The sequence below is a fragment of the Poromitra crassiceps genome (genome assembly GCF_964638095.1).
Source record: "Poromitra crassiceps genome assembly, contig: HAP1_SCAFFOLD_289, whole genome shotgun sequence".
NCBI lineage: Eukaryota > Metazoa > Chordata > Actinopteri > Beryciformes > Melamphaidae > Poromitra > Poromitra crassiceps.
The window spans coordinates 25,001-47,500 of record NW_028152111.1 but is presented as its reverse complement, the minus strand read 5'-3'; the positions used below and the strand labels follow the sequence as shown (position 1 = coordinate 47,500).

The window sequence follows — 22,500 nt, the reverse complement described above, 5'->3', positions numbered from 1 at the left end:
TTTTCTGACCGGATTGGATCGCTCCGTGGAATGGAACATGAAAGGGACATTGTGATTCGTTTACTGCACTTCTCCAATGAGCACGTTGTGAATAATTCTACGCTTAAAAGGCGTGGTTATAATGCTTAAGGACACGTGTAGCGCCGACACGAAAATAGGGAGTGCGCCGGTACCACGGCCACTAATATAGGCTGCGCCTGGCACTAAGCGCTAATATAAGGCCAGTGGGACGATAGGGCCCGTCATGTTTGTCAATGTAAAAGATAACGCGATAAAGTCGGGAAAGTGACAGTTTGTGATAAAACTGTGGCACTATAAGTTATAAATAAGAAAGATACGCACAACCAGTCGCGTAAGTGACGTCTCTCCCGCCAGTCCATTGTTGTTGATGGTGTGACGTACAGTGTTGGGAGTAACTAGTTACTAAGTAACAAGTAACTAGTTACTGTAACTTAACTACTTCTTGCAGTAACTAGTAATCTAACTAATTACTTTTCAAATTTAGTAACTCAGTTACAGTTACTAAAATAGACGATAGGGCCCGTCATGTTTGTCAATGTAAAAGATAACGCGATAAAGTCGGGAAAGTGACAGTTTGTGATAAAACTGTGGCACTATAAGTTATAAATAAGAAAGATACGCACAACCAGTCGCGTAAGTGACGTCTCTCCCGCCAGTCCATTGTTGTTGATGGTGTGACGTACAGTGTTGGGAGTAACTAGTTACTAAGTAAAACTAGTTACTGTAACTTAACTACTTCTTGCAGTAACTAGTAATCTAACTAAATACTTTTCAAATTTAGTAACTCAGTTACAGTTACTAAAATAGTAACTGGGCTAGTTACTAGTTACTTTAGGACATGAAAATAACGGACAACTTCGGACTATCCGGTTTCTGATGCTCAGACCTAGTCCGGGGAGAGAGCTGCAGCTGCAGCCAGAGCCCAGAGGCTAATGACCTTGATAGGCTATGAGCCTCCCCAATAAGTGAATGTTCAATGCCACACTGTGGCACAGTGACGCTAACATAATGTGTGCATTAATAACAATCGAAGCAGACTTTTAAAAGTAATGCAAACGTTACTTTCCCTAGTAACTTATTTCTTTGAAGTAACTAGTAACTTTAGAGGTATTAAATTACTTTTTGAGAGAAGTAAGTAGTAACTGTAACTAATTACCAATTTTCAGTAACTTGCCCAACACTGGTGACGTATAATGTGCGACACGAGATGTAGTAGATTGACAAAACTAAACCTTACGTTTCAGTTTCAGGACAAATTGCGACTTTCTCAACATGCATAGTTCTCTTTTAAATGGACAAAAAAATTAACATTTCAATAACATTTCATAACAATTCAAACGGGATCAAAAAACAATTCTGTCTCGTTCACCACCATTCATATTTTTTCAGACCCTGGTGGTACACAGAGAAAGGCAGGAAGTGACGTTCACTTTGGCTCTATATATTGACGCCGAGGGATAGACAACATAGGAGGTGCTGGGAAAAGAATGTCTCAGCTAATGTGAATTTCATGTTCAGTTCACAGCAAGTTCATCCAACAATAATTAATGGATAGTTCAAAGAAAAAGGCTTTAGTATCAGTTTATTTCCCTAATATAATATGCTGTTCCAGGGTGGAGACCGATGCTGTGTGTGTGCATGTGCGTGTGTGTGTGTGTGTGTGTGTGCACGTGCGTGTGTGTGTGTGTGTGTGTGTGTGTGTGTGTACACTTGTATATTCTGCTCTATTTTGTGCATTTCAGTGGCATGACAAATTTCCACCAAATGGGATTAAGTACTTGTCATAATGTCATCCAACTTAAATGAAGTGCGTTCAGAGCTGTGAAATTGTGTTTAATGAAACGCCCACGCTCGCCACAGTGACTCAAACGCAGCTCAATAGAAATTGAATGAGTTTACAGTGAAGTGCAATCTGTGGTCATCAGAACATCCACGTGTCTCACATGTCTTTAAACTAAGAAGGTCTAAACGAGACATTTCCATCAAAGAGGAAGAATTCATATGAGCTGTGTGTTGTGTTGTCTGGCTGCAGAGGCACAGACAGACAGTTCAAACAGATCCAGTCATTAGCTCCGCCAGGCCCCAACAGAGTTGTTGCTGCTGTTTGGCTGTGTCTGTCTATTAGTGAGTTTGTTTGTCTGCAGGATATGTGTCTGTCTATTAGTGAGTTTGTTTGTCTGCAGGATATGTGTCTGTCTATTAGTGAGTTTGTCTGCAGGATATGTGTCTGTCTATTAGTGAGTTTGTTTGTCTGCAGGATATGTGTCTGTATTAGTGAGTTTGTTTGTCTGCAGGATATGTGTCTGTATTAGTGAGCTTGTTTGTCTGCAGGATATGTGTCTGTCTATTAGTGAGTTTGTTTGTCTGCAGGATATGTGTCTGTATTAGTGAGCTTGTTTGTCTGCAGGATATGTGTCTGTCTATTAGTGAGTTTGTTTGTCTGCAGGATATGTGTCTGTATTAGTGAGTTTGTTTGTCTGCAGGATATGTGTCTGTATTAGTGAGTTTGTTTGTCTGCAGGATATGTGTCTGTCTATTAGTGAGTTTGTTTGTCTGCAGGATATGTGTCTGTCTATTAGTGAGTTTGTTTGTCTGCAGGATATGTGTCTGTATTAGTGAGCTTGTTTGTCTGCAGGATATGTGTCTGTCTATTAGTGAGTTTGTTTGTCTGCAGGATATGTGTCTGTATTAGTGAGCTTGTTTGTCTGCAGGATATGTGTCTGTCTATTAGTGAGTTTGTTTGTCTGCAGGATATGTGTCTGTATTAGTGAGCTTGTTTGTCTGCAGGATATGTGTCTGTATTAGTGAGTTTGTTTGTCTGCAGGATATGTGTCTGTATTAGTGACTTTGTTTGTATGCAGGATATGTGTCTGTCTATTAGTGAGCTTGTTTGTCTGCAGGATATGTGTCTGTCTATTAGTGAGTTTGTCTGCAGGATATGTGTCTGTCTATTAGTGAGTTTGTGTCTGTCTATTAGTGAGTTTGTTTGTCTGCAGGATATGTGTCTGTCTATTAGTGAGTTTGTTTGTCTGCAGGATATGTGTCTGTATTAGTGAGTTTGTTTGTCTGCAGGATATGTGTCTGTCTATTAGTGAGTTTGTTTGTCTGCAGGATATGTGTCTGTATTAGTGAGCTTGTTTGTCTGCAGGATATGTGTCTGTCTGTTAGTGAGTTTGTCTGTCTGCAGGATATGTGTCTGTCTATTAGTGAGTTTGTTTGTCTGCAGGATATGTGTCTGTATTAGTGAGTTTGTTTGTCTGCAGGATATGTGTCTGTCTATTAGTGAGTTTGTTTGTCTGCAGGATATGTGTCTGTCTATTAGTGAGTTTGTTTGTCTGCAGGATATGTGTCTGTCTATTAGTGAGTTTGTTTGTATGCAGGATATGTGTCTGTATTAGTGAGTTTGTTTGTCTGCAGGATATGTGTCTGTCTATTAGTGAGTTTGTTTGTATGCAGGATATGTGTCTGTATTAGTGAGTTTGTTTGTCTGCAGGATATGTGTCTGTCTATTAGTGAGTTTGTTTGTCTGCAGGATATGTGTCTGTCTATTAGTGAGTTTGTTTGTCTGCAGGATATGTGTCTGTCTATTAGTGAGTTTATTTGTCTGCAGGATATGTGTCTGTCTATTAGTGAGTTTGTTTGTATGCAGGATATGTGTCTGTCTATTAGTGAGTTTGTTTGTATGCAGGATATGTGTCTGTCTATTAGTGAGTTTATTTGTCTGCAGGATATGTGTCTGTCTATTAGTGAGTTTGTTTGTATGCAGGATATGTGTCTGTATTAGTGAGTGTGTTTGTCTGCAGGATATGTGTCTGTCTATTAGTGAGTTTGTTTGTATGCAGGATATGTGTCTGTATTAGTGACTTTGTTTGTCTGCAGGATATGTGTCTGTCTATTAGTGAGTTTGTTTGTCTGCAGGATATGTGTCTGTCTATTAGTGAGTTTGTTTGTATGCAGGATATGTGTCTGTATTAGTGAGTTTGTTTGTCTGCAGGATATGTGCCTATCTATTAGTGAGTTTGTTTGTATGCAGGATATGTGTCTGTATTAGTGAGTTTGTTTGTCTGCAGGATATGTGTCTGTCTATTAGTGAGTTTGTTTGTCTGCAGGATATGTGTCTGTCTATTAGTGAGTTTGTTTGTCTGCAGGATATGTGTCTGTCTATTAGTGAGTTTGTTTGTCTGCAGGATATGTGTCTGTATTAGTGAGTTTGTTTGTCTGCAGGATATGTGTCTGTCTATTAGTGAGTTTGTTTGTCTGCAGGATATGTGTCTGTCTATTAGTGAGTTTGTTTGTCTGCAGGATATGTGTCTGTCTATTAGTGAGTTTGTTTGTCTGCAGGATATGTGTCTGTATTAGTGACTTTGTTTGTCTGCAGGATATGTGTCTGTCTATTAGTGAGTTTGTTTGTCTGCAGGATATGTGTCTGTCTATTAGTGAGTTTGTTTGTATGCAGGATATGTGTCTGTCTATTAGTGAGTTTATTTGTCTGCAGGATATGTGTCTGTCTATTAGTGAGTTTGTTTGTATGCAAGATATGTGTCTGTATTAGTGAGTTTGTTTGTCTGCAGGATATGTGTCTGTCTATTAGTGAGTTTGTTTGTATGCAAGATATGTGTCTGTATTAGTGAGTTTGTTTGTCTGCAGGATATGTGTCTGTATTAGTGACTTTGTTTGTCTGCAGGATATGTGTCTGTCTATTAGTGAGTTTGTTTGTCTGCAGGATATGTGTCTGTCTATTAGTGAGTTTGTTTGTATGCAGGATATGTGTCTGTATTAGTGAGTTTGTTTGTCTGCAGGATATGTGTCTGTCTATTAGTGAGTTTGTTTGTATGCAGGATATGTGTCTGTATTAGTGAGTTTGTTTGTCTGCAGGATATGTGTCTGTCTATTAGTGAGTTTGTTTGTCTGCAGGATATGTGTCTGTCTATTAGTGAGTTTGTTTGTCTGCAGGATATGTGTCTGTCTATTAGTGAGTTTGTTTGTCTGCAGGATATGTGTCTGTCTATTAGTGAGTTTGTTTGTCTGCAGGATATGTGTCTGTATTAGTGAGTTTGTTTGTCTGCAGGATATGTGTCTGTATTAGTGACTTTGTTTGTCTGCAGGATATGTGTCTGTATTAGTGACTTTGTTTGTCTGCAGGATATGTGTCTGTATTAGTGACTTTGTTTGTCTGCAGGATATGTGTCTGTCTATTAGTGAGTTTGTTTGTCTGCAGGATATGTGTTTGTATTAGTGAGTTTGTTTGTCTGCAGGATATGTGTCTGTATTAGTGAGTTTGTTTGTCTGCAGGATATGTGTCTGTCTATTAGTGAGTTTGTTTGTCTGCAGGATATGTGTCTGTATTAGTGAGTTTGTTTGTCTGCAGGATATGTGTCTGTATTAGTGACTTTGTTTGTCTGCAGGATATGTGTCTGTATTAGTGACTTTGTTTGTCTGCAGGATATGTGTCTGTATTAGTGAGTTTGTTTGTCTGCAGGATATGTGTCTGTATTAGTGAGTTTGTTTGTCTGCAGGATATGTGTCTGTATTAGTGACTTTGTTTGCAGGATATGTGTCTGTATTAGTGAGCTTGTTTGTCTGCAGGATATGTGTCTGTCTATTAGTGAGTTTGTTTGTCTGCAGGATATGTGTTTGTATTAGTGAGTTTGTTTGTCTGCAGGATATGTGTCTGTATTAGTGAGTTTGTTTGTCTGCAGGATATGTGTCTGTCTATTAGTGAGTTTGTTTGTCTGCAGGATATGTGTCTGTATTAGTGACTTTGTTTGTCTGCAGGATATGTGTCTGTCTATTAGTGAGTTTGTTTGTCTGCAGGATATGTGTCTGTATTAGTGACTTTGTTTGTCTGCAGGATATGTGTCTGTCTATTAGTGAGTTTGTTTGTCTGCAGGATATGTGTCTGTCTATTAGTGACTTTGTTTGTCTGCAGGATATGTGTCTGTCTATTAGTGAGTTTGTTTTCTGCAGGATATGTGTTTGTATTAGTGAGTTTGTTTGTCTGCAGGATATGTGTCTGTATTAGTGACTTTGTTTGCAGGATATGTGTCTGTATTAGTGAGCTTGTTTGTCTGCAGGATATGTGTCTGTCTATTAGTGAGTTTGTTTGTCTGCAGGATATGTGTTTGTATTAGTGAGTTTGTTTGTCTGCAGGATATGTGTCTGTATTAGTGACTTTGTTTGTCTGCAGGATATGTGTCTGTCTATTAGTGAGTTTGTTTTCTGCAGGATATGTGTTTGTATTAGTGAGTTTGTTTGTCTGCAGGATATGTGTCTGTATTAGTGAGTTTGTTTGTCTGCAGGATATGTGTCTATCTATTAGTGACTTTGTTTGTCTGCAGGATATGTGTCTGTCTATTAGTGAGTTTGTTTGTCTGCAGGATATGTGTCTGTCTATTAGTGAGTTTGTTTGTCTGCAGGATATGTGTCTGTCTATTAGTGAGTTTGTTTGTCTGCAGGATATGTGTCTGTCTATTAGTGAGTTTGTTTGTCTGCAGGATATGTGTCTGTATTAGTGAGTTTGTTTGTCTGCAGGATATGTGTCTGTCTATTAGTGAGTTTGTTTGTCTGCAGGATATGTGTCTGTCTATTAGTGAGTTTGTTTGTCTGCAGGATATGTGTCTGTCTATTAGTGAGTTTGTTTGTCTGCAGGATATGTGTCTGTCTATTAGTGAGTTTGTTTGTCTGCAGGATATGTGTCTGTCTATTAGTGAGTTTATATAAACCTGATATCTCAAACAGTTACGAGAGGATTTGCACAACGTTTCATAGAAAAGTAGGCCATGGGCCAACGTAGAACTGATTCACTTTCCACCCGCACTGGCCAAATGGGGGCGGGACAATGGCCGTGGCCAATCAGAAAAAGGAGCTTACTTCCAAATGGATTCAGGTAACTTTGTAGAAATGTTAGCGGAGGTATGCACTCTACAGAGTGTCCTCTAGTATTATGTTTCAGTGTAGCTGCTGTTAAACGAAACAAATGTGTGCCAACGCTACTTTTTATTATTATTATCATAATAATTATTATTATTCTTTTATTTTTAACTAATATATATATATATATAGGAGAGTGGATGTTGATTTGATTACCTTTTGGAGGGAGGGGGGAGGGTAATTCTGTATTTGCATGGGTTTTAAAACTCTTTTTGGAGTCTGATTTCTCTTTCTGGTGTGTGTGGGATAAATCTAACCTGACGCTGCCAGATGGACGGTATAGCTCCACATAGGTTTCACTAAACCAGTCGATCTGGGAATGAAGTCACCAGACCCGCTGACGGAGGCGGGCACTTTTTCCAAGCTACTTGGCAGGTGATTGGATGACCCATCTGTCTATCACCGCTGGTGGGTGTTAACTTCAACCAATCAGATGGCCGAAGGTGCCTGTGGATGATCTCCGTGGTATTCATTGATTGAGTCCTCACGGTCGTAAAGTCACCTTCGAAGCATTTAGTTAGATTATAACGAACTAGTTGTGTGGCTTAGCCTTCCCAAATGTTGAGGGTCGTTTTTTAGAATTTAATACATAGAATTGGGAACGTTACATTCAATTTCATTCAGTCTGCCTGTCACTTCCGTGGCGGCAGCCATGTTGACGAGTGAAAAGAACTACAAAGACCATGTACCCACTACTTGCCCAGACGAGCCTGAGCCCGCCTACGGCCGCCGCTGATTCGTCGAGCCGGCATGGCTCGACCAATCATCTTAACTGCCTGTGCGGGTCCAGACCGTCACGGAGAACCAAATGAAATGTGAGTTCACGTGACGGGCGGTTTACCAGGCTAGGATAAATCTGTCCCTATTGATTTTTTTAATTTGTAAATAAAGGTATTTTAAAAATCAAAAATCTCTCTCACCCCTCTCTCTCTCTGTCTCTCCCCCTCCCCCCTCTCTTTCTCTCTCTCCCCTCATCTCTCTCTCTCGCCCCCCTCTCCCTCCCTCTCTCTCTCTCCCCCCCCTCTCTTTCTCTCTCTCCCCCTCTCCCTCTCACCGCTGGTCCGGGGTAGGGGCTCACATCGCAGCCTTCCCTCCAGGAAAGGTTGAGGCTGCGGATGAACTCCAGGTAGAAGGGATGGCTGCTGTTCAGCATGGAGAAGCCCACGATGTTGGACTGATCGTCCACAATGTCATCCAGATGCAGGAGGGGGAAGTCCTGCAGAGAGAGAGAGGGAGAGAGAGAGAGAGATGGGGAGAGGGAGAGAGAGAGAGAGAGATAGATAGGGGGGGAGAAAAAAGAGAGAGACAGAGAGAGAAGAATGGGAGGTATCGTCACTGCTAATATGGTCAACTGCATGTTTTGTCTGTTTTGTGATGAACATGTTACATTTTGTTCAGAAATGTCCCAAATTAGGGGCTGTTTCCACACATCGCTTTTCTTCCCCAGCTGCCCTCTAGCCTGATATTCAGACTGATATTCGATATTCAACTCGTACTCTCATTTTCCTCTTCTAGTGAGATTCTACACTGAGTTACTTCTATGATGAGATCCTCCAGGGGAATTCCAACCAATCACTAGAGAGCACGTATATCGGCTTGAAACTTACGTTAGTCGGGCGAACGTAAAACAAAAAAATGCCCTCCAAGCAGTGTGCTGTACAGATTTCTAAGTATTTGGTAATCAATTTGTAATCAATTTAAAACAGCCTCGACAGCAGGCAATGGCAGCCATTGTTGTTTATACTCCTCGGGGAGGCGTTATTATGGATCCCACCGGTCTTGGGGACAACAACCACACTTGACAACGGCTGCTCCCCGCCTGTTGGGCCGCGCTCATTGGCTTGGAAGGTTAGAAAGCCCGAGAAAAGGCATTTGCATATGACGACGCAAGACCAAGAGCAGCCAAACTCAACTCTGTGGTGTGGGAGGATCCAGCGAAGCTCTTTCCAAATGTGAGAAATATTAAACTTTTCAGAAAAGCGCCGCGTGATGTGAACTGCCTCCATCGTGATGACGGTGATGCTCGCTGGCCATTTCCCAACAACAATTAAAAAGTGAAAGTGTCTATAGAGAAAAGTGGAGAAATAGGACATTGTAATCAATGAATTTACGTTACTGTACCAGCAATGATAAAGGTCATATGGATTATACTGGACATGTATTGGAAATATCTGGTAAGCATTTGCTTGTCCCACAACACTATTGCTAGAAGTGTTAACCAGGTTACTGGTTACAGAGACAGCAGCTTCCCTGCTATTGGTCTGCGATCGGTGACAGGTGACCTGTCAATCACACGTGAAAACATAGTCTGCTTGATCATCTATTTGACTCTAAATGAGATCATTATTTACAAAGTGAACATCAGGCTGTATATAAGAAGAGTTGAAACCAGTGATTCAGATCATAAACTCATTACCGTATATTAAGAATGTGTCTACTGAGGTCATAAAAGGCATTTCCACATCGGCTTCATTGTTGTCAAACTGAGCTACCCTCTTCCAAAAAAAAATGCATATGTGAACAGTCCCTTAGACAAGAGAGAGAAAGAGAGAGAAAGAGGGAGAGAGAGAGAGGGAGAGAGAGAGAGAGGGAGAGGGAGAGAGGGAGAGGGAGAGAGAGAGAGAATATAAGAAAAGAAAAGAAAAGAAAAGAAAAGAAAAGAAAAGAAAAGAAAAGAAAAGAAAAGAAAAAAGAAAAGCAAGATGAGAGGGGAATAATTTCTTTTGAAGCGGTCGGGGGGGGGAGGGAGCCATGTGACGAGACGGGACCGGGGGGATGGGGAGGAGCCTACACGACGGGACGTATCAAAGAACAGCGGAAAGGGTGAGAAGGGCAAAAGGGAGCGAGGGCTTTGACTGGGTGTTGTTTTGCTTGTTGTTGTTTTAGTCGGTTGCAGACTCTCCAGTCCACTCTCTCAAGGAGAGAAAAAGAAATGAGATGGACATCAAACACTGCATGGGACTTCAAATACTCCTTGAAGAAGAAGTGTGCTGTTTACACACTGCTGGAACAAACAGACTCAAAGTGTTGCTGCGGCCCTGGAGGCTTTGTGTTTGGCAGGCAGACACACATTCTTACAGTCAAACTACTTAGCTTCTGCTGGGGGATGTTGTCTGAACAGTCCAACACAATATTATATCATATCATTACAGAATATTGAGAGGGGGAAAAAACGCCCATGTCTATAATGCATTATATAAACATACTTATAATGTATTATGATGTGCTTATAGAGTAGCACTGTATAATTATAGTCATAAACACTCATAAATATTCACAATGCTTTCTAACAGGAATCAGAAAACATTATAAAGCATTTTATAATGGCTTATAAGGTTAAGGTAAACAGGACTTGCACTGTGCTTTATATTAATGTGATATGATTATTGTTATAAAGCATTATTCATATGCATGGGTCCTAACTACGATTATACAGTGCTATAAGCAGATTATAACATATTATAAGTATGTTTATATTGCATTAAACACATAGAATTAGTGTATAAATTGTGATGTGGGCTTGCTGGAAACTGCACCTGGATGTGTAAGGAGAATGAAGACGATGAAGATGAAGTTAGACAGGTGAGTCAGTTAGACAGGTTGTTAAGACAGGTGAGTCAGTTAGACAGGTTGTCAATATAGTTTTTAGTGCTGAGGTTTGGGTCTTTGCTCTGTCAGCTCTCGGTTGCTGTTGCATCCATCATAAGTCACCCTGGATAAAAGCATCTAAATGCCTAACATAATAATGTGATGTATTGTAGAAGCTTGTTTTGGGACGTTTATATTATTCAGCTTTAGGTTTCATTGCTGCACTGAGAGCTCTTCTTAATCTTCATAAGACTTTCTGATTACATTTACAAAGCCAAATGTTCTGGAAAGAGCAACATGGACTGAATTGACCAAAGCTGCACCTGGGTCTACAATACATGGCCTGGAGCCTCACCAAGGCACCTGAAGGACAGTCACATCCATTGATCAGTTATGTGAGAATTATTATCTTCACCAGTAAGGCGCCTAATGTCCTATTCAGTCGAGGATCTTGGGAATATTTCAACCCTGGAACCTTCGGCGGCCAACCGTTTAGCGTGACTGCTAATCGTGTTTGAGGGTTATTTTTTTTATTTTTTTTCCACTCGACAGTTATTTACTCAATCATGTCCCAGCTTGTTGGGAAACTGTTGTTTGTTGACGTGTCCGCCGGTTGCCAAATCAATTTCAGCCACGGCCAAGAGCGCCGTCCAACTGTAGCTGTGACAGAGAGTTGCTGGCTGGAGGGGAGGAGAAAGCAGAAAGACAGGCCTGCAGTGCTCAGAGCTGACAGCAGAGGGCAGGCGTGATGCTGTGACATCAGGCCTGCAGTGCTCAGAGCTGACAGCAGAGGGCAGGCGTGATGCTGTGACATCAGGCCTGCAGTGCTCAGAGCTGCCAGCAGAGGGCAGGCGTGATGCTGTGACATCAGGCCTGCAGTGCTCAGAGCTGACAGCAGAGGGCAGGCGTGATGCTGTCACGTCAGACAGGCCTGCAGTGCTCAGAGCTGCCAGCAGAGGGCAGGCGTGATGCTGTGATGTCAGCAGACCGCAGCAGAGCACAGAGGGAGCGAGGACCTCTGCAGTACGAGAACATTAGCATCTCATGTGTCCTCAAAGCAAAGCAGGGATATGTCGAATATCTAACGGCAATTTCAAAACAAAACGGCTGCAAAATGTGTTTCTTAAATGTTTTACATTTTGCAAACCTACAATCTCAATGTAAATTTGAAACCAAACGGCGGGTAATTTGAAAACCTCCCTGCCTTTCCGACATTAAAGACAAATACAATTACTTTAAGAACTTTGGTTATGTTGTAAAACGTAAAACAGCTTGTTTAAGAGTAGGATTATGGTTTGGCTTAGGCGTAAATTATAACCAAAACATGAAATGTGACTCACGGTTAAAATGTAAGTAAAGTAAGCTGTGTGCTAAGCTAAGTAAATCAGAGAATATGGAGATTGTTGCATAAAATACTCCCGTTTCCAGTGTGCTCCAGCGTTACTGTGTGTTTCCAGTGTGCTCCAGCGTTACTGTGTGTTTCCAGTGTGCTCCTGCATTACTGTGTGACACTAACCTACATTTGGACACAAATCCACCTCATCACACGATTCACTTTGACTGAGATCATTACTGAATGGATCTATATAGCCACACCACAACAAGCTGACTCAACTGGCTCTGTTTCTAGCTGGCCGTGGAGATTTAGATATTATTTGTGCACAGCCAATCCGCCAATGGATTTCCATGATGGTGCCAGCTGTAGTTGCAAGGAGATGTGTAGAGTAAATGCACATTATAGCCTAGTCCCAGGGTTTTCAAAGTCAGAGACTGTGGGCCTCCCCGCAGACAAAGCTTGGAAAAAGCCCCCCCCCCCCCCCCCCTTGCTCAATTCCTGGATGCCTATGGATCACGATTATTATTTGATCCCATAGACACTCAACAATTGAGCCATGATATCCTGATATTGCTGTTTGACATACTTCAGACGACAACAAATACATAACACAGGTCTGTCTGAAGACATGTATTTGTTTCTGACTGTGGGAAAGTGGGAAAAACTTTAAAATCCCCTAAAACGACTGAATCTTTGAACTATCTCTTTAACCAAATCACACATATTTATGCTATTCTATATGATCTCATTTCGATAACCAATGTCATGCTGTATCACTACCATTCACTGAGCCTCCCCTGAAACTGCTTGGAGCCCCACCCCCATGGGGAGGCCCGCCTCCCACTTTGAAAACCTCTGTCTATTGTATGTTCTGTCTCTTTGCAGCACATATATCACATCATGATGACATCATGATGTCCTTGTGCGGTGTTACCTGTGGGGACAGCATTATGCAAATAGAAACTGGAACAGGCCCAAAAGGCATTCATTCATCAGGAGTCAATGGGCGCTCCGGCGCTAATTTAGCTGGAATTTAATGAAGTTGAGCCGATGTTGTGTTTGACCCTCGCTGCACACAGAGACGTTTATACAGTGGGGACAGGAAGACGTGTCAGGGAGAGCTGTGTGCTCAAACATGGAGGCCAGCCATTTATAATGCTGTAAGCCAAGACTTCCTCGCCTAACATCACTATTCTGTCATTTGTTATTTACACCAATACCAATTTAGCTTTTTTGCTTAAACCAGGCTTCTGCCAGGAACCAAGAATGTCCCCATTTCTATTAGGCCTCAGAGAAAACAACCCCCCCCTTCCCCGCCCCCACACACACACTGTATTTATGCATTATGTCTACTAGCAGAATACCTGTCTCTGTGTGACTGGTACTAGCACAATACCCGGGCTGTGTTAAATTACTGCTGTATGTGTCCTACATAACCCCTCTCCTGTTTTTAATTATTTATTTTGTGTCATTTGAATCCCACTCTTCTTTTAACAGTCAGCAGTCAGCGTGTGTTTCAGCACAAAGGTAAAGACGGGTCAAAGACAGGACTGCAGGTATATATATATATATATAGGTGTTTTTATCTGTGCGCACGTGCGCCCGTGTGTGTGTGTGTGTGTGTGTGTTGGTAGTGCAATTTTACTTTGGTCTCTGTCCAAAGTTCTGGCACGGGGAGCTCTGGTTTCACCCTTGGGTGTGTGCGGCACCCTTGCATTAGAGGCTGCGAGACAGTGGCGCTCGCAGACGGAGGCTTATCTCCTTGCACAAGAACAACGCCACTGGACAGAGACACCATAACTATGACAAACAGCAGCCGGCCCAGCATGCAATTCTGATGAGACAGGGGAGTTGTGGAGGGGCTGAGATGATTGGAGGAGACACAACGCGTTCCAAATGCGTCCTATGTTGGCTATTGGTCAGGAGGACCCCTATACAACTTTCACAACATCTGAAATAGACACCACAGCTGTGAAATTGAATGATGCCGGTGCACACTAAAGGTGATGTGGTGAGGCAACAGGCGTAAAACATTTTGGTATTTAACCATAACCCAAAACATAACCAAAGTTATTTTATTGCCTAAGAAGAAAAAGAGTCGACTTGCTAACGCCTGGGAACTTTAGTCTTGGGATATGATAAAGAAAACAAGTCCATGCATTCGATTAGGTTGTCCTCAAATGAGCCCAACTGGGTTTGTTTCTCCATTGTCTCCATTGTCCACCTGGAAAAAACCCACACAAACACAGAAGAACATGGAAACTCCACACAGAAAGGAGGTGGGACGGATAAACTGGGACCTTCTTGCTGTGAGGCAGCAGTGCTAACCACTGAGCCAGCGTTCCATCCCATTTCTAACTCCCTGCATCCTATTAGGACAATGATAAGGCTCATCATTGTCTCACTGCCTTCTTCTCTGTTGTCTTGGTCACATGACCCTCCTTCCTCGCTGTTGTCTTGGTCACATGACCTTGGTCACATGACATGTGAGGAAAGACGTGTGTGGGAGGGGGAACAGAGAGGCTGGGATTGGCAGGAGGGAGGTTCAAGGAAAGGGAACGAGGAAGGAGAGAGCAATGTTGGGATTGATCTGAAGGAAGGAATGAAGGTAGAGACCCAGAATAAGCGCAAATAAGGTTTCCTGTCTCTACCGGCTCATTCTGTCTTTTTTAAATATGTGCAAATGAATGAAAATGAATCTGGTAAAAGAAACTTCTCTTATTTTGGCCCTTGGTCCTGGAATGACCTGCAGTCCAATCTTAAATTGGCTTCTCTGGTTCCTTTATCAGTTTTCAAACAATACCTTTCTGAATCCCAGTGGCTCAGTGGTAGAGCTGTCGCCTCACAGTCAGAAGGTCCTGAGTTTGATTCTTGCCTGGGACACTGTGGGCGCTGTGGTTGTGTTCCCCCCCATATCTTCAGTGCCTACTGCCCAGGTGGGGTATCTCGTCGTAAGGGCCTTTCTCTCTGTGTGGAGTTTGCATGTTCTCCCCGTGCTCCCCCAGGGGGTTCCTCCGTATATAACCCCCCCCACTAAAAACATGCAGAAGATCAGATCGTCATCGTCATCCGACCAGTGACGACAACATCCAAAGTTGGTCCCCGGGCGCTGTACGAGAAAACGACCACTGCTCCTGGCCTGCCCCCCGGAGGAAAGGACAAGCCTGGATGGGTTAAATGCAGAGGACACTTTTCACCGGCCACCGTCAGCATGAGTGTGTTGTGGCCGCATACATGTGTTGTGGTGTTCGTGTGACAATGGAGGACGGGGCTTGTCCCGTTACGAGAGAGAGTCATGTTTTGCTGCATAATTCTTATATTTAGGTCCTTTGCATACTGTTTTTTTTCATGTGTACACGGTTACATTTTTCTGTAATCTGGATGTTTTTGTACTTTTACCTGTAATTGATCATTGGTTTTATTTCTTGTAAGTGTGCTGCTGTGTTTTATACTCGCCTACGGTGAATTATTGGTAGTCTGTGTCTTTGTTGATTCTCTTTGTTGATTCTGTACTTTTCTATTTACATGCACTCATGTACAGTATTTCTGATGTGTAACTTTTCCGGCTTCTTGGCCAGTTCTCTCTTGTAAAAGAGGCCCCGGCCTCAATGGGATTTTAACTGGTTAAATAAAAAATAAAAAAAATAAAAAGAAGAAAGGAAAGTAAAAGAGGAAAGGAAAGAAGCGTGAAGGAAATGAAAACAGAGGAGGTGAGTGGACAGGAAAGGACAGGAGATGAGAGGCCAGCAGAGAATATTGTGGATTTGAATTATAGGAGAGGATGGGCTGCCTGGAAGCAAGGGCCCAAAACAAAATACCAACATTTAGTGAAATGCCAAGCTGTGCTTTCCAGCAAAGTTCACCATTTCCTGAACATTGTGTGGGCTGGCATCCAGCCATCAAAGACTATCTAACCTTATAGCTACAGTATGTGAGAATCTGCCTGGGTTGCAAGGTAGCAGTGAAAATGTGGTATGGAATTTCATTGATTTGGGCATTCTCTCAATAAGCAAGCGGAACGGATTTGATAACGAGGCAACACTCTGAAGAGAGTGCTGAGTGGACACAGTAGATGGTGCACTGATTTTCCACATGGTCAAAATGTCAAAGTGGAGGTGGAGTCGGGGTCTAAACGAATCATTTTAGCTGCGACGGCCATTCTTTGATGGAAGGAATGGAGGAGATAGAGAACAGAGAGGTTAGAGCTGATAGGAAGGAATGGTTAAGGAAAGGATAGGAAATGAAAAGAGAGCGGGTGAGGCGGGCGGAGAGGAAATGAGAAGAAACAAGAGGAGACAAGAGGCAAGAGAGCAGGACGGTGGAGAGGGAAAGCTGAAGATGGCTCCGACTGTTTGGAGGAAGGGAAGAGGAAAGGAAGTAGGAAAGGAGGATATAGGGTCGAGTGGAAGGAGAGAAGGTGTCTTACCATGGTGGTGAGGATGTACTTGTAGAAGGCGGACATCATGCCCAGCTCGCTGGCCTGAGGGAAGACAGGAGGAAGGACAAGGACACTCATGTCGGAGAGCAAGAAAAAACTAGGCCATTTTGTAGCCTTACCAAAACCCCTTTCACACTGGAGCAAAACCCACCAACACGCTATAACATCTGGCTTTTGTATTCAGTGTAAACGGTTCCAATCAGCATTCAATCCCGGGTCAAATGGCTCTGCAGAACGCGCCTATTTCTCAGCTCCAGCTCCAAACGGCAGTGATGGAAACATGACACCCGGGGCGGACATGCACATTTTCATCCTTTTTCCGGTGCAATGCTATGACGCGCATTCAAGTCCCGGACGTTATAAATAGCCAGGCAGGAACATGATTTTTTTGTTTTGGGAACAACATGTAACAGTGATTTTTGTTCTTCGTATCGTGCAAGATGCAACACTGGCAAGATCAAGGTGAGAGATTGAATTAAAAGATTTAGAAAAGTAACCGCCGTAATATAGTCACTGGCCTCCATGCTGCTTTCTACTGTTTGCTAACCCTGTTAGCGCGTTCATGATGTCGAAGGTGACACCAAAACAAACAAAAACAACAGAAAGGCAAACTCGTCTACTGGCGGAGTCAATCACCTATTTGCGCTCATTTTGGTGTAAAAAGGGTAATATTGTCTTCCCTATATTACCCACAGCTCTGAGGACATCACAGCTCTGAGGACATCACAAGCTAAACAGCTCTGAGGACATCACAGCTCTGAGGACATCACAGCTCTGAGGACATCACAGCTCTGAGGATGTCACAATCTACATTCAGGTCATGCAGGCAGTGGTTCATGACTTTTTATGAGATCACGCTGCTTAAAATGATGCAAGTAGAGAGTACATCTCAGCACGCACAGCACAGGCTGCACGCAAAGTCGTGAACGTTACAACCAAAGCTTTTCCTTTTCAAGTGTGTTTTATTTGATGAAAGTGACAAGAAAAAAAAAACGTTGAGCAATATCAGAACACATTTGACATGATAATGCATTTGTAAAGTCAAAATGCCCCCCACCCCATCCCATCCCATACATCCCACAATCGTGCTCTCACAGCTGCCTGACCTTTTTGAGGATGCGGTAGGACATGGAGGCGTTGGCGTCGATGATGATGGTGGCCACCTTGTCGTCGCGGATCTCCTTGAGCAGGGGGGTGGGGTCCAGACTGTCGTCCAGCATGCGCACCGACAGCGTCTCCCTGGAGATCAGGAAGCGCCGCACCAGTTCCTCCAATCGCAGCAGGCCTGGGGGGGAGGGGCCAGGACACAGGAAGTGAATGTGTGTGTGTGTGTGTGTGTGTGTGTGTGTGTCTGATGCGACATCATCAACTCAGTGAGCGAGACCGACTCTTTATTTTTTTTACCAACACTGCACCATGTGATGACCGGTCATGTGATGACCGGTCATGTGATGACTGGTTGACGTCGACTCAAAACTTTATTGATAGAAAAGTCGGCTTGAAAAAATCAGGAGTCGTGCAACTCCTATCTCAGTGATACTCTACTTGCGGCCTGCGGGCCACATGCGGCCCGCGGGCGCCCCCTGTGCGGCCCGCGATGGAATTGCAATTTTTATTATTATTTTTTTTTTTACAGTGCACCTGAACGCAACATGCAAGCTACCCGCTGAATAAGTGTCCAAATGTTCATGTCATTCTGGCCAATACTCCACTTCTGTTATATCATTTCAGTCTGGAATATGGAATATCTTTCAATAATCTATGATTTAGCTGCTAAATTGTCAAATACCGCCGTCTGCTTGCTACCCAGGCACTTATGTGTGTACTTAACACATTGAGTGCCAGCCGTTTTTTCAATCCTGTAGGTAAGTTGTGCCAGGTTTTTTTTTGAGGATTCTGGCTCATTTTACAACAGCCGAGGATTCTTTTCTGTTAAGACTTCGTGAACACCAATCATCTAAAAATAACTAATAGAATGTGTGCTTTCTCTGTCTAAAAGAGTTAGTTTGCAGAGTTAGTAGTTATGTAGATATTAGCCGTTGAGTACAGCATGGTTTTAGCGTATGAGACAGGAAGCTGAGATAATCGCAGTTTTGTGAAATTCAATCAAACAGCAGAACAGTCACCTGCCTGTGATTATGGGTGCCCTTGGGCAAGTCTGTATACTGTATTGTGTGTGTGTGTGTGTGTGTGTGTTCGCGCGTTGCTCCGCCGCTCTGAGAGGAAGAGATCTCTGTCCGTTCTTTGCCCCCACAGCGTGTCTGTCTCCCACTCTGTGTGCTCTCTCTCTCTCTCTCTCTCTCTCTCTCTCTCCTCTCTCTCTCTCTCTCTCTCGGGACTAGAGAGAGAGAGAGAGAGAGAGAGAGAGTGTGTGTGTGTCTCCAAACTCCTCCCTCCGTCTGTGCTGCTGAGGGAGGATTCTCCGCGGCCGTCTGGACTGTAAAACTGTTTCTTGAGGTGTCGGCTGAGAGCTTTGAATAAGCTTTTGCGATTCTGGTCTTATTTATGCGCAAAGGTACTCGAGTGTGTGTGTGTGCGCGTGTGTGCGTGTGTGTGTGTGTGTGTGTGTGTGTGTGTGTGTGTGTGTGTGTGTGTGAAATCGAAAGAGTTTTCGCCCAGCTACTTCCTTGAAAATTACACTGGCTTTCTCCAGCGCGCTGGCTGGCTGTGGCTCTGGCTGTGGCTGGCTGTGGCTTTCTCTCTGTCTTGGGAGAGAACTGTCGCCACTTAGTGGTCGGTAAAATAGATTATACACATTCTCTTCCTCCCAATATTGATATAGAAGACGTAAAAGGGGTTGATTGATGTCCCACCGTCAAAAAAAAAAAATGTTTATGTAAGACGAGATAGCTCGTCTATGGCACTCAACCGTTGGATTATGTAAGACGAGATATCTCGGCTATGGCACTCAACGTGTTAACCTAACTAACTTAACCTAACTATCCGGTGTGCACAACATTGTCAGACTAAACTCCGGCTGACACCCCAAAAACCTACAATCCGCTACAGAAAAATGTATATTGATTGTTTATTAACTGGCCCCTGGCCTTCTATCATTTCACGAAAGTGGCCCCCGGGAAAAGCAAGTTGAGTATCCCTGCCCTATGTTATACAGGTAGAAGCATTGTCTGGAGAGGGGGTTTATCAGCCTCCATCCCAGGCCTCCGTACGACCTGCTCCCCCCACGTGCGGCCCTGACACGAGCGCCGGCCATGTCTCCGCTAATCGCAGCCATAAAGCATCTGCACGGCCCTGCTGGGTTTAACTGCCCCTCCACGCCACAACACTGGGCCGTTAAACACCACCGCTATGACGCTAAACACCGAGAGAGGAGAGGAGAGGAGAGGAGGGGAGAGGAGAGAGGAGAAGAGAGGAGGAGAAGAGAGGAGGGGAGAGAGGAGAAGAGAGGAGGGGAGAGAGGAGAAGAGAGGAGGGGAGAGGAGAGGAGAGGAGGGGAGAGAGGAGAAGAGAGGAGAGGAGAGGAGAGAGGAGGGGAGGGAGGAGAAGAGAGGAGGGGAGAGAGGAGAAGAGAGGAGGGGAGAGAGGAGAAGAGAGGAGGGGAGAGGAGAGGAGAGGAGGGGAGAGAGGAGAAGAGAGGAGGGGAGAAGAGAGGAGAGGAGAGGGGAGGAAAAAAGAGGAGAGGAGAGAGGAGAGGAGAGAGGAGAAGAGAGGAAGGGAGAAGGGAGGAGAGGAGAGGAGAGGGGAGGAAAGGAGAGGAGGGGAGAGGAGAGAGGAGAGAAGAGAGGAGACAAGAGGAGATGAGGGGAGAGTAGATGAGAAGAGAGGGGGGGGAGAGGAGGGAACTGACCCCAGTTTAGGAAGCACTATACTAGGCCACATGTTGCTCTCCAGTTGCTTTGGGAGAAAGTTGTTTATGTTCACAAACTGAATGGCTGTCCTCCAACACAGGAGCTGGCCAGGGTGCTGAATCACTGCATTGTGTATGTCAGCGCGGTGTCCATCATTGTGGTGTGTGTGTGTGTGTGTGTGTGTGTGTGTGTGTGCATGAGTGCGTGTGTGTGTGTGTGTGTGTGTGTGTGTGTGTGTGTGTGTGTGCATGTGTGTGTGTGTGTGTGTGTGTGTGTGTGCGCGCGCGTGCGTGCATGAGTGCGTGTGTGTGTGTGTGTGTGTGCGTGCGTGTGTGTGTGTGGCCCGCCGAGGCCAAAGGCACTGAGAAACTATTACTTTGATTTGTTGTTTCTATGCTGTTGTATTGATGTTTCTACAGGCAGGGTTAGGGTTTTCTATTTGGTGGTCAACTATACGCAGTTGGAATGAAAGTTTCATGCATTTTGGTTTTATAATTATAGTAATTTCTTTGGCTGTACACATTGCTGTACGCGTGTGGTTGTTATTAACATTGCTGACTTTTCTGTTGATGCTCAGGTAGGCCTAAGTGATTTGGTCATCTGTTCATATTGTGCTGGTTTCTGGCTCAGAGAGGGACTGTCTGTCTGAATACTAATGATGCATCAAGGTCACGAAAGGTTGTGCCATTTCATATGGGAAGATTTCAACCACTACCCCTTGTAACTCTGTTCCGAGGGAGACTGGTAAACGACGTGCAGGGGTAAAAATAAGAAATGGAATTTGGCCAAATATAACCGGATTCATTCTGATGACATGAGCGTAAAAAAAAGGTGAATAAAAAGCATGAGAACTCCGGCAGAGAGACAAAAAACAAATAAAGAAATAACTAACTGATGGTGTGAGCAGAGCAGAGCAGAGCAGAGCAGAGAGGAGGTGATGCTGTGTGATGTGTGATGTGTGCAGCAGCCAGGCCAGGCGGTTATTCAGATCATGATCACAGAGTCGACCTTGGGCGAGGCCAGAGCAGCTGAGCGCAGAGCTGCAGCTCATCACAGATTAATCCACTCAGCGGGGACTCTGCTAATCCACCGAGCGCTCCACTCCACTCTGCTCACACAGCTCCACACGCCACCATCTGACTGACTGACCCTAAAACCCAATTCAGACCCTGTGACAACCAGGCCCTGTGACGACCAGCCCCTGTGATGACCAGGCCCTGTGAGGACCAGGCCCTGTGACGACCAGGCCCTGTGACGACCAGGCCCTGTGAGGACCAGGCCCTGTGACGACCAGGCCCTGTGACGACCAGGCCCTGTGACGACCAGGCCCTGTGACGACCAGGCCCTGTGACGACCAGGCCCTGTGACGACCAGGCCCTGTGACGACCAGGCCCTGTGACGACCAGGCCCTGTGACGACCAGGCCCTGTGACGACCAGGCCCTGTGACGACCAGGCCCTGTGATGACCAGGCCCTGAGTCGCTGGCGACGCTGGGTGGAGTGGAGATGAGACGCTGGCTGGAGTGGAGATGAGTCGGGTCAGTTCACAGTGAGTGATGACAGAAGGACCCAGTACGTTAAAAAGTCAGGCCAAGGCATCCTGACCAAACGTCTGTATTTGAGCATTTGGGAGTGAACACGTGTTGAGGAAACGCTGCAGAAACTGAATGAGCTGCGTTCATCAGCCACGTTCAGCAACTTCTTGAACTTTCTACTTCCAGCGGAGCGTTTTAACTAGCAGGGGCAAAGTGGCCAGACATGAGTAATCAAGCAGGAGCTGCAGGATGAGGCGAGTCAAGTCTGCAGGCTGAACACTGAAACGCTTTCAGCCTTGAAATGTTACGAGGTCACGCTGTGAGCATCCAGCTGAGGAGAGGAAGAGACGTGGAGGAGGAAATGAAGAGACAGAATGATGAACAATGCTGAGCAAAGCAGAGAGGAGACAGATAGAGCGGCACGGGCGTATGGGTCGTGTAGAGGTGAAAGCACGCCTATACCACCGCGGAGACCCGGGTTCAAGTCCCGGCAGCGGTACAGTACTTCTGGATTGGTCAGACGTTCCTATACAGACACATTTGGCGCGCACGCGGGGAAGCCAGTGGGGTATGAGTCCTGGTCGCTGCACCAGTGCCTCCCTCTGGTCGGTCAGGGCGCCTGAGTGGAACTGGGGGGGGGGGGGGGGGGATAACGTGATCCTCCCACACGTTACGTCCTGCCGGGGAAACTCCATGCTTTCAGCTGAAAAGAAGTGGCTGGCTACTGCACATGTGTCGGAGGAGGAATCGTGCTAGTTCATAACTCTCCCCAGATCGGCAGAGGGGGCGGAGCAACAACCGGGACAGCAGGAGAAACTGGCCAAGTGCAGCGATGGTCCACGTC

General features: G+C 44.6%; 1 protein-coding gene across 1 annotated transcript in view; it reads right to left on the bottom strand.

The window, feature by feature from the left end:
- LOC310770988 (glutamate receptor ionotropic, kainate 5-like) overlaps positions 1 to 22,500 on the bottom strand; it is a gene marked incomplete at both ends in the record, with an annotated part of 102,679 nt that overhangs the window by 70,491 nt on the left and 9,688 nt on the right. Inside the window, 3 exons of the mRNA XM_083663681.1 lie at positions 8,006 to 8,167; positions 16,302 to 16,355; positions 17,420 to 17,598. Coding sequence (XP_083519807.1) covers positions 8,006 to 8,167; positions 16,302 to 16,355; positions 17,420 to 17,598 — 395 coding nt within the window. The remainder of the gene's footprint in view (positions 1 to 8,005; positions 8,168 to 16,301; positions 16,356 to 17,419; positions 17,599 to 22,500) is intronic.